The sequence below is a fragment of the Gordionus sp. m RMFG-2023 genome, chromosome 3 (assembly GCF_954871325.1).
Source record: "Gordionus sp. m RMFG-2023 chromosome 3, tfGorSpeb1-WG-v2, whole genome shotgun sequence".
In the NCBI taxonomy this organism is placed as follows: Eukaryota; Metazoa; Nematomorpha; class Gordioida; order Chordodea; family Parachordodidae; genus Gordionus; species Gordionus sp. m RMFG-2023.
The window spans coordinates 45,761,820-45,775,191 of NC_088777.1; the positions used below are offsets into that span (position 1 = coordinate 45,761,820).

At 26.9% G+C, this 13,372-nt stretch overlaps 1 protein-coding gene and 2 non-coding genes across 3 annotated transcripts; 2 read left to right on the forward strand and 1 right to left on the reverse strand.

The window, feature by feature from the left end:
• Nucleotides 1–1,007: 1,007 nt before the first annotated feature.
• On the forward strand, nucleotides 1,008–1,126 carry LOC135927714 (5S ribosomal RNA). Its single transcript, XR_010572161.1, has one exon. It is a non-coding gene; the product is annotated as a 5S ribosomal RNA (ribosomal RNA).
• Nucleotides 1,127–2,285: 1,159 nt separating this feature from the next.
• On the reverse strand, nucleotides 2,286–2,404 carry LOC135927715 (5S ribosomal RNA). Its single transcript, XR_010572162.1, has one exon. It is a non-coding gene; the product is annotated as a 5S ribosomal RNA (ribosomal RNA).
• A 3,839-nt stretch (nucleotides 2,405–6,243) lies between these two features.
• On the forward strand, nucleotides 6,244–12,537 carry LOC135926419 (uncharacterized). The gene is made up of 4 exons (XM_065462295.1): nucleotides 6,244–6,899; nucleotides 8,453–8,630; nucleotides 10,624–10,782; nucleotides 12,197–12,537. Exons 1-4 carry the CDS (start codon nucleotides 6,384–6,386, stop codon nucleotides 12,331–12,333), a joined length of 990 nt encoding a protein of 329 aa, XP_065318367.1. The 5' UTR covers nucleotides 6,244–6,383; the 3' UTR covers nucleotides 12,334–12,537.
• Nucleotides 12,538–13,372: the final 835 nt, after the last annotated feature.

Genomic DNA, 13,372 nt, shown 5'->3' on the forward strand with positions numbered 1-13,372 from the left:
TGTAGAAGCAGTTGCTTCGGACCCTCCTTCCCCCTCCTGTTATAGGAGTCACTGCTTCCCTTCATTGTTTATAATCTTCTTTTTTTCCTTTTTCAAAATATGAAACAGAAAATCCTTTTTTCAGCTTGTACGATAATTCTCTATATAGTTTATGGATCCGGTGTAAAATTTTTTAAAGATTTGGAAGTAAAAGTGTTAATACTGTATTGTATAGATCATCAATAAAAAATAATAATATATCACACTGATTAGGCAAATTTTTTTTATTTGATTATCTTTATTTACAGATTCTATGAACATTAAATCTCAATATTGATAGTAATCATAAAGACTTACACCAAAGAATATGAACTTAAAATCAGCCAACACCCACCCTTAAAGTAATTAAATTATACTGTAGTTCTCGAATATGGCCTCTTTTTCTGTCCAACTCCTTTTTAATAAGCCTATAGATATTTAAGTAACATTTTTCGAAATGTTGCGGCCTCATATTTTTACTTTTACACCCAAATTAAATTCGTTCCAATTAGATGGAAATGAGGAAAACCTAGCGTAGCTTTGTTTAACCTTTAACGGCAGAGGGCAGAAGCGCTATATATCACGTATCACGTAATATGATTATGAAACATATTTCCTATTTTTTCTCATTTATATTCGCGATTCGATACAATTTTTTTTTTCTTCTCTTATATACTAACTTCTGTATGAAATAAATTGATTTTTTCCGTAAATTTATAATGATTAATTTATATCATTATTTAATCTAATTCATTTTTATATTATAGCAACATATTTTAATTTAAAAATAATTATAATAGATTTTATATAACTAACTATTAATTATAATGTTTTAAGGAATACTTGTATAAAAAGGTAATGAAATTAATTACACAATAATATTATTTTATAGAAATTTGGTTTTAGTGAATATAAAAAATAATATTATATTAATCTATAATAAAATAATAAGTTTTATATAAATAAGCATCTTTCAACATTTAATTTTCGATTACGACCATATCACGTTGAAAGCACCGGTTCCCTTTCGAACACCGAAGTTAAGCAACGTTGAGCCTGGTTAGTACTTGGATGGGTGACCGCCTGGGAATCCCAGGTGTCGTAATCTTTTTGTTTTATTTATTTAGATTTTTAATTGATAATTACATTATTCTTAATTTTATTAAATTTCTTTTTACATAAACCTAGTAAAAAAATTTAATTTATAAAATTATAATTATATAATTAAAAATAAAATTCTATAATTAAGTCCCCAAAAAGGAACCTATTGTATTAAAAAATTTATATTCGAATTTTTGCCGAATAAAAAGAAATTCTCTGGGTTCATTTGTGAAAAGTCGTATTTTATTACGCAGATTTTTTAAAAACATAAATGTTGAAGGTGAATAATGCCCGTTAGTAGAGGTCACTACTCGAGTGAATATGAAGTTTTTAAAATTTTTGTATTTGTTTGTCTTTTTAATTTCTGCCTGTGTTATTAAATTGAAATTTATGTTTGAAGGGAATGATGAGACACACGTGTAATCCCATATGAGTGATTTGCCTAGGGCCCAAAGTATGGTTGTCATACCATCATGTCTTAAACCATCTACTTGAGATAAATTTGATGGTTCAAGATTGTTTGGAATGTGTGCAGCTGTTAGGCTTCTATTTATTATATGGTTTACAGCTGAGTGGCGTTGATGTCTCCCTTGACTAAATATACAATTTAAGCCATGTCTATTGAATCAACGGGTGATTTGCATTTGATGCAGGCATGGGGCTGTACTATATCACAACCTAGACGTAAACCAATGATTACTCATTGTTCATCTGATAAGAGATTACCAAGGTTACGACTAGGGAGTAATTCTAACCATTCATGACCACCAAGTCTGTCAGATAATTGAAGGAGTTGTCTCTAAAGGTGGATTGAATTACGAAAAAACTAAAATGTTTTAAAAAAACTAGAATAAATATTTAATATGCTCAGAATTATTCCTTAAAGCTCACATTAAAAGAATTGCCCAGAATTTATATAATTACTCCGATATAAAAGTTAAACAATTTTATAAGAAAGTTGCTAAAAATATATGTAAATGTTTTAACAAATCATATTATTACTACAATAATGGTTCGAATAATAACTTAGATCGTTACATTATTTAATAATTCACACTTATGGATATTTAAAAAAGAAATAGGTTAGAGGTAAATTTGACAATACAATGTTTATAAGAATAATATAAAATAAAATAAAAGCATACATTTAAATAAATAAAATAAAAAGATTACGACACCTGGGATTCCCAGGCGGTCACCCATCCAAGTACTAACCAGGCTCAACGTTGCTTAACTTCGGTGTTCGAAAGGGAACCGGTGCTTTCAACGTGATATGGTCGTAATCGAAAATCAAATGTTGAAAGATGCTTATTTATAAAACATATTATTTTATTATAGCTTTCTACTATAATTTTTTATATTGACTAAAACCAAATTTCTATAAAAAAATAATATTATTGTATAATTAATTTTATATAAAATAAAATTATTTTTAAATAACATAACTTTCGAATAGAATCAATTCGACGAATCAAATCTATAATGATTATTAGTAAGATTACGAATAAGGAATTATTCAATTCGTACGATATCGAATAATACAATTATTGAATTCTAAAATACAAATTAAAGATATATAAGGTTCGATTTATATTTTTGCAGGTATATTATATATTGCAAGTTGTAACGTAACCAGAACTTTGACTAAAAGACAGTTCTAGTTCCGGTTCTGAATTATTTATCAAAAAAAAGGGTATGTGGTTTCTAAATTTTTTTAAAAAGGGTCAGTGTTTTCGTTACTGAGAGTTTTCGGTCCTCGTTCCAGGCTTGCATTAATTTTTTATTTTAAGAATAATAAACCCCATAATGAATCACTAAACATTTCGAACGATAGTTATATATAAATTATTCCCGCTTTTGTCAGATCCAGTTCTCCTACATTGTTTACTTGAAATTTTTAAAATTGATACTCCTTCTTACGGTTTCTAGATATGTTAGAAGAGGTGTTTCAGGTGTTATTGTTAAACGGCTAACCCATTATTTTGGCTTAAAATTATTACTCAAGTCTCGCGGTAAGAGATGTCCAAATCTTTCTGCTATCGAATAAAATCTTCAGGCCTGCATAATATTTTTTGGCTAATTAACAACACTAGATAGGTTATTGTTACAACTACGAACAGAAAGAAAACTGCTAACTTGATAAAAGTGCTCCTATTATTAAAAAAGAGATTATATCTATCCAACAATTTGACTATTTATTTTCTAAGCATGTTATATATTTTGTTTCTTAATATTTGCGGTATTTTTTTGGCTAATTTTATAGTATCGCTTTTTGCCGTTTGCAAATTCCTACTATATACTAATATAACCTAGAGCTAGATAACACGCGAATCATTAATCAATTGTATTCTTGAAATCTGGAGGGTCGGGTGGGGGCGTGTACCCTCTTAATACATAAATTAACTTTTTAAAATTAAATAATTTTATCCTTAATGAGGCCTCAACGTGATTGACGGGGGAGAGGAGGTTAACTATGATTTTTTATAAAATCTAAATTTAAATGAACACTAGATAATGGCACTTTAATATTACATCAATTAATCCGTGAGTGAGAAAATATAGGAAAATTAATATTCATTTACTGCTTATTTTTTGCAAAATTATTTTAAAATCTAATTTTAAAAATTTGTGTGACTAGGTAATGATCAAAAATAAAGAATCCGGGAATGTATCACTGTCCGGGGTTAAAAATAAATAGAAAATTCAAATTGGGGCTGGACCAGGCCGAAAATTTTAACAGCTGCCGTTCTCTAAATTATATGACTAAATACAAAATATGTAACAGAACCCATAAACGTCAATTATATATATATATCGGAGACCTGCAGGCCCGACCCTAAGCCCGGCATTTTTCAAAATATAGCTGGGCCGGGCCTGAAAATTTTTTTTAAAAAAAATCCTGGCCGAATCGGGCCGTATATTTTAAAACCAAATATTTGAAATCGCCATTATTAGCTATAAAAATCAAATAAATATAATATATAATGAAAAAATATGGGCCGGGTCTGAAATTTTTTTTTTAAAAAAAAACCAGGCCAGGCCGGGCCGGCCGTAAAAATTGCAAATTCTACCTCTGCAAGTTTCTGATAAATATTATTAAAAATAAATATTTTAAAATTAATACATAAGGTAAGAGAATAACTTATCAGCCAAAATTATCATATTCCTTAGAAATGAAATAATATAACCTTTACACCTATATACGAAAAAGAATAATCATATTTATGTAGTTTTAATAATGACTTATTTAAAAATATTACGTAAGAAAAATATGTCTATATATGATGTATCATTTAATCAAATATTTACTTATTCCATCCCCTCCTATCTCATTGCATTAAACATTACACATTTACATTATTAAAAACGGATAGTAATGTCCAAACTAAATGATTACTAATATTGTACAATGGAGAGGTTTTTAAAAGGTGATATAAAACTTTTTTTAAAATCTTTATCAATAATAAAATAATTTGTACTCAAAAAAAGGGAATAAATTGATTAATAGAAAACAAAAACATAATTTTGAATTAGTTGATTTGATCTTTATCACCTGTTTCTACCTATATGTTAATATTTTAAGAGATATATAAAGAATTGAATAATTATTGAAATTGAAACAAAATTCTTATAATACAATCACTCATTATAATTTATGTTGTCATGAAAACACCTTATCAGCCGAAACATTATAAATTGAATCTAAAAATTGGAAATATTGCTTACATAATATTAAGAGATTTATTCAATGAAATAATAGAAATATATTCTTAATTTTTTTATGTTTTAGCAATTTATAACCATCTACTAACTACCCTGTAAATTTAATTTGGCCAAAATTGTCAGATCTCTTGACTAGTGTTGTTAAACGGCTCGATTTAAGCCGATTTTTAAAAACGGGTAACTCAATATTTAATCCAAAATAATATTACGCAAGCCTGAAGATTTTGCTCATAGATGACACAAGGGTCTAGACATCAATTAGCGAAATCTTGAGGTTCAATATTTTTCTGGCTAGAATATTGACTTCCGTTTTTGAAAATCGGCTCAAAGCGAGCCGTTTAACAACACTACTCTTGACAATCAAATAATAGTTATAGATAAACTTAATTTGTATTATTTTGTAAAATTATAAACTTAATAATAATAATAAAAAAACAAATTTTATAAACCTTATAATAATGTTATGAGACCAATATACATCATTTTTGATCTTTATCCTTTTAATTTAAGAAATTATCAATCGATAATTTTACGTAAACGATTTTCAGTTTTTAAAGGGCCAATCGATAAAAGGCCTATAATAATTTGTCCGAATTTTAAAATATTTAATTTGAATTTCCTAAAAATCAATTGTTTGTTTTCATATTTTCTATATTGTATATGTAATGTAATTAATCGGTATTTTATTAAAAATGACAAGTTAGTGACAATTTTTTTGGTATAAGAAAAGTATAATTAAACTATTTTTATGTTAATTTTTAAAGCTTCTTTTTTTTCCCATTAATTATCAAATTTTAAATTTAAATTTATTTTTTTTACTAGTATACTATACTAATCTTAAACGCGTTCCAAACAGATGTTAAAATGTTTCATTTTGTGAAAATATTATAAAGAATGAGAAATAAACATAAAGGATATCAATTAACAAAAAATAAATTAATTCATATGGGATAGGATGGGGGTAATGTGACAGACTCGCTTCATATTCAAAAATCAAAAGAGAATAATTTATTTATAAAAAAATTAAAACCTAATTTGAGGATATATTGTGTGTTGTAAATTTCTATTCTCTATCTATAAAAAGAATTTTTATGAGGACTTTAAATAATGATATAACACAAAATGACAAATTATAAATAAAATTTATTATGTGTATTCATTTATTTTTATATTGAAAATCACGAATATTTTTGTGATGTTATAATAATCAAACATCATAATCCAATCCACATTTTTTTTAAAAAAAACTTTTTTCAAAATTTTATTATACATAAACAGTAAATAAAATTAATATTTACTTTTTTTTTAAAAAAAAATAAAATTAATTTTTCATAAATATGTTTTAAATAACTATATATTTAAAGAACATAAAATATGACACCACAAAGTGAAAGAATTTCATAAAATATGTGAATTTTTAATCATTTTAAAAAAAACATATGCGAAAATAGCGCATGGCACAAATTATTTAATTGTATCTTCTAATCCACACTTTTAATTCTTTAAAAAAAGAAGTATATATAACATTGAATAAAATAAAAATGAAATTAACCCATTACTCCACTGCTCCCGATAAAACCAAACTTAAACAGGTTGTTATTCCAACATTCTATCACTTATCCGTCCCTACCCCTCCCGCTACGTTCCAATTAAATAGTAATAATGGTCTACTATCCAGATCGAATGGGAACCAAATTATGGCCCCTAGAAGATTCGATCACAGTATTATCAGGCCTATCAATTATCATGGCCACCCCCCTTATTCAACCAGAGATAACACTAAAATTTATACTGTTCCAACTGATGTGATTCCACTATCTATTCATACTATGACCAACCGCCTGGTTAACAACAACATGACGACGTCTATTGCATCAACAACTACCCCGGCGAGCCAAATTCTTAACAACCCAACACTGTCAAGCATTCGAAACGCTAATAATAGCATATTTAGTCCCGGCGGATTATTTAGAGGATCAGCTCCTACCTATTATTCTCCGGCTAAGTTAGAGCGGAGGTGGTACGATAGTTATAGGCGAGCCATGTCATCTACTCAGGTTAAATACTAAATTTTAATTTCTATTTGGCATTTTAAAATTTTTTAATGATTTTTTTTTGCCTTACTCTAAAGAATATATTCTTTAAGATTCATCATTTTATTGATAAAGGTTTTTAATAATTAGATAATAGTTCATTATGACAATCGAAAAGCGAATTACCAATAAATTTCAATTTTTTTTCTCATACGGCAAAAGGTAGGCAAAATCCACTTGTCAAAAATGCGATATAAAATAATTTAAAAAAAAGATAGATCGTTTATGAACTCGATATGCCTTTCACTTTCACAGTTTACCACGATTATTTATATTATAATACGAATTTTATAAAAATAAATGGTTTAAAATGTAATTATTATTAATTTTTACTCTGATGAATTGTTAAGCGGCTTGATTTTTTAATTAGCCCAAAATTTTAGCCAAAAAATATAATATGTGTAACCCTGGATATTTTGCTCATTAGATGGAATTTATTATCGATATCTCGATGCGTATGTAATACTAAGATCTTAAGAGCCGTTATCACTACTAGTGATCTGCATCGGGCCTGGTTTTTCAGGCCCGGCCGAATCCGAAATTTTTTTAAAAATTTTTTGCTAAATATAGAAATTAATTTATAATTACTCTAAATAAACGATATATGTTATATGGCGTCTACTTTCTATCAATAAAATCATATATTTTTATTTTACATAAAAAATTCATCATAAAATTGATAAATTTAGATATATTTTAAAAAATTTCTCCAAGCCTGTTCGGGCTGGGTACGGGCCGGGCCTACTTTTGCAGATCTCTAATCACTACTACTGACGAGAAGATTATTCTCTATTTAAAAAGTTTTATTAAATATTATTATAAAATACGATCATTAAATTTATAAAATTTTGTATTTTTTTTTAAAAAAAATTTTTTATCTTAAATTTGTTAAAAGTTTAGAAAACCAATAAAAGTTTTTTCAACAAAAATTTTTTGATTTTCATTTTTAACATTTTTTTATGCATAAAATTACTATAGCTTTTTTAAAAAAATATATTTTTACAATTTTTTAGGTAAAATTTGAATCAAAAAATCTTTCTTCTTCAAAATTAGTGTTGTTAAAAGTCCGATTATTTTGCTCATAGATGGCAGAAAGGTATGGACATCTACTTGTTTCATTTTAAATATATTTCATCCAATTAAAAAATTTCCTTCAGTTAAACATTCTTTGACTTGAGCGATTATCTTGAAAAATTATAAAAAAAAATAACATAGGAAATGATGTATAAAGAACCCTGATTTCAGAACTCCTAACTTCTCTTTTGGAAATTTATCGGAAACGAAATAAGAACAATTTGTTTTAAAAATTATCCAGAACAGGCAAAACAGAAACATTTGATTTTAGTCAAGATTACAAATTCTGAATTCATTACATATTTTAAATAATTTGTGGTAACTCTATTTCTATTTCAGGATAATAGTATTCTTGTTATTATTTAAAATTTTAATTCACTAAGTTATCATCATAATTAGATAATTTATTATAAAATTAAAATTATCATATGTTTTTCTTTTAGGATTTAAGGAAAGGTTGGATCGACAAAAGAAAACTATCGATATCAAATTGGACGATTCTCTTGGTAGGATTTGGATTCATGAATTTCATATTGGCCATAACCTTTGGAATGTTTGGCGAGTTACGCGATAATACCAACAATATAAACGTTCATCATAAAATAGCCATCACTTTTGCCTGTATATATATTATAAAACAATATCAGACACCTCTACACCTAACCCCCCCCCCCCCCAGTGGCCCCTACACTTTCTGAGAGATAGAAGCAAAATACCGCCTGAAAAGTACCCCACCCCCCACCCCCCGAAAAATGTTTAATTGTTTTGACACCCATAAATTTCAAAAATAATTTTTATTGCATCAATCTTTAATATATAATATAAATAAAATGTTAAAAAATATACACTTTAAAAATATTTTTTTAAATAAATAATTTAGACAAATTAAGGAAAGAAAAAGTGAAAGAATTTATAATTTCATCAATTGTTTAAATAAATTTTTTTTCATTGATAAAATGGTTAAATTATTAAGAAATAGATCTTTCATGGTACTACGAAGTCTTGTTTAAATTAATTTAATTTAACACATGGCCCTTTCGTCAGTACATGAGGTAGTAATAATGGTTAATAAATATTTATACAAAATTGTTAAATTAGGGAAAGCAGAAAAATTTAAAAGTAGACGATAAGGTAAAATAAACGAATAGTTTTTCCAGTCTGAACCATAAGTCTCAAAATTATCATCAGAAGAAGGAATCACGAGGTCGATTCCGATATCATAAACCAGAAACCACTTGGTTATGAATGTGTGTAGTTAAACAATAAAAGAATTACATTTTAAAAAAAGTACCCCCATTCAAATTTTTAGAAGCAGTTGCTTCGAACCCCCCCCCCCCCCTTCCCCCACCACCATACCGTTGTTAGAGCCACTGCCCCTACCCTCAGCCAATAACGACGATAATACACTCTAATTTCCTTTTTATCTCCTACCACCCCCCCCCCCCCCCCCCCCCCCCATCCCCCACATAAAATAACATAAGGAATTCAAAATTAACCCAAAAAAAAGGAAAAGATCATGTCTACATGACAAGTTCTAGCGGTACCACTGCTTTCTTATATCTAATATCATGCTTCTCATGGACAGACCTATTCAAAAAATTTGTATTCGATTCTTCACAAATAGATTATTCGCAATTATACCAATCAAATAATACGAATAGTAAATTTTATCATGCATCTCAGGAATACATGAGATTGAGAATAGAGCCTGGAAAGTCTGCCCGACCCTCCTTCTCGCTATCCGAATTGGCTCTGGTCTGGGCTGGTCTATATTTAAAAAATAATTTCGGTTCGGGCTATGATAATTTTTTAAAATATTTTTTGGCCGATGCAGATGTCTAATTGAGATATATTTCAGAGACTTGCAGGCCCGGCGTCTGTCTTAAAAAATCCCCGGGCCGTAAATTTTAAATTGCCATTATTAGCTATAAAATTTAAAAATAAATAAAATATATTTTGAAAAAATCCGGACCGAGCCTGAAAATATAAAACCCGAGTAGGGTCGAAAATTTTTTTTATAAAAATAATTCGGGCCGGGCCGCGCAAAATGTACATCTGCAGATCTCTAATATATTTGAAAAGATCATTCTAGTTTATAGGATTATAAAATTATATTATTAATTTAATTAAAAGTTAATCTTAAAATATTATGACTCAAGTTTCATAACAGGTATTTCATTAATAAATTATCAAATCCATAACATAATAAATATTATTTAAGCATTATAGTAAAGATATAATATTTATGATTTCTTTCCATAATCTATTATCTGAATCATGATAATTTAAAATAAAATATTTTTTAATTAAATTTATATTTTAATATATAAATTTGATAAATTATTTATGGAATATCATTTTTTTTAAAGAAAAGGAAAAATTTGAAATTTATTATTTTTTTAAAAATATTTTAGTAAGGTATTCCATAAAAAATTAAGGTTTTTTAAAAAAAATTAATATATTATTAATATTGCTTTTATGAATAATATGAATAATCTGGTCAACCGATATCATAACGCATAAAAGATAAGAGATGATTATTAAAAAATAATTAATTAAATTTTTGATTAAAAAATATGATTTTTTTAAAAAAAAAATGAACTTAACGTATAAGCTACCGGAACCTTACAAATGATATTAGGTATATTCCTATTTTTGCGATACATACCTAAAACATCATGCTTTTGCTTCGAATACCTCCTCAAAAAATTGTGCTTCTCTTCTAACTCGGGTCGTTTTGAATTCAATTCCAACCATCGTAACACACATCCAGGTATTATTTTTTTATATAAAAAAAAGAGTATATATGTGGTAAGAACTCTAGCAATTCAGGGCAATAGTAAATTTTTAATACTTAAATCAATTATATAGCATTCGTTTTTGTTAAATTTTGAAAAGAACTAATTTTGCCCGATTCTTATTTCAGTATTTATAAGATGTAACCTTATCCCGTGAATAATCAGATACTTTTGTCGTAACTTTATTTTTAAAAATTTTATGCACAAAAAATTATATATTTTTATCACAAATTAATATACAGTTGTTTGTTTAAACTACTTGATTTAGCAAATTTTAAATTAAAAAATTTTGTCAAAATGATATTTACGCAAGCTTCGAAACTTATTTAATAGATGTGCAAACATTTCGGCCATTTAAGAGAAAAATCTCCAGGCTTGAGTAATATTTTTTGGCTAAAAATATTGTTAGTGGTTTTTTAAAAATCGAACTGTTTAATTAACTTTTCCATTTTTTGTGTTTGTTTGGGTAAATTTTTAACAACAGCCCAATTAAGATTTTAGCCAAAGCAATATTATGTAAGCTTGAAGATTTTGCTAATAGGTGGTAGTTGGACTTATATTTGGCAAATCTCGAGACTTACATAAAATTATTTTGACTAAAATCTCGGCCCATTTTTAAAAATCTTTTAGCCGTTTAACAACATAAATTTAAAACTTGAACAAATTGTTATTACATGATATTTAAATTTATATACTTAAAATTTTTACGAGTTGATTAAATAATTTTTATTTGCAAAATATAAATTAAAAAAATATGGAAAGGTTTTTCCATCAGATTTTACCAAACACTGTTAAATTTAGTTATTAATATGAATTGTTGTTATAAAAGATTAAGCAACTTTCATATAAAATTGGCTTAACTAGCTGCAATTATTGTTATTTTTGTTTAAAACATAATTTTATAAGAACGTTAGAGAAAAAAAAATTAGAAATGTGTTAATAATCATATGAATACTGTAAAGTAGTTAAAATTCTTGGAGCAAAATTGGTCTTAATACTTTGTTTTTCAGGCTTAGTGATGCAAAATCGCTCCATTTGAGCCGAGTTTAAAAAACGGCTGACTCAATATTTTATCCAGAAAAACTAAACCTCAAGAAATCGCGAATAGATGTCCAAACCTTTGTGCCATATAAAAATTTTCCGGCTTGCGTAATATTTTTCTGGATAAAATACTCTGTTAGCCGTTTATAAATATCGGTTTGAGCTGTCTTGCATCACTATTCAGGCTCTAAAACATTTTTGGCAAAGAAAAATTTTTCTGAAAGATTCCTAATCCACACGAATTCTTAAAACCCATACGACATATATATGTATATATACGTCATTAGATTGACATTCATAGAATATTTTTTTTCATCAACTTTCACTAATTTACATAAATCTTAAAAGTTCAAAGAAACAATTTTCATCCTTCATCTCCGCCTCCTTCATATTCAACTGTTATGAGGCAAAACCATTTGTACCCAGATAGAAAACTCTTACCTTATTTAAACAATTCACCTGCTTACCTTATTCCACCAAACTAATAGGTTATTCGTTGTTATTCATTCCTTTATATAATGAATTATAATTTATTAGCTGACATTATATTCAAATTTAATGTTATGTAAACTTATGAAATGAGATTTATAAATATTAGTAATTAGGTTAGGAATTCAATATTTATGCTATTATACTATACATATATATATTTAATTTTAATATATAAAAAATGCTGCAATATTTGAAACTATTCATATTATATTATATAAATATTTTTTTTATATTACAATTATATTTTGTGCCATATATATTTTTTTTATCATTTATAAATATTAAAAACTTTGATTTTTAAGCTCAGTCCCAAACTGAGCTGATTTGCGAATACAAATATTACATTGTACACAATCAATAGATCTTCCAAATATTGTTTTTGACATCATATATTTAATAAATATATATATTTATAATTATAAAAAAATAAAAACTAAACTATCGTTGTCAAATTTAATAGAAAATAAAAAAAAAGGACAAATAGGGGCGGGTGGGAGGGAGGAAGGGAGATAGGGAGGGAAGGATGAATGAATGGAAGGAATAAAAGGAAGATAGACAGATATAATTTTAAGCAAAATATATGTTCGGCGTCGTTATATTCAGATATCCGGAATCAAACGAATACCAAACCGGTAAATCAGGAGGAACCATTATAATTTTGTAAACCATAATAATCAGAACCGAAATTGGGCCATCAAAACTGTAAATCTTTTGAAATGGCTCAAAAACGGGTTTGTTAATATATTATTATTTTTAATATTATAATATAATATAAATTTAAAAAAAAACTATTAAAAATAATACATTTTTTTTCGTATAAGTCGATTTTCCTTTTAGCCAATTAAGTTAGAAATTATCTGTTTAGCAATTTTATGCCCTTTTAAATATGTTTATTATTATTTTTATAAAGTAGCGGTCAGAGCGAAGTAACTGTTAGACATAATGGATCCGGTCCTTGTATATGTTCTAGGTAATTTGTTTAATTCTGTTCATCTATTTATTGTATCTTCTTCTCCGTTTAATGGCGACTTC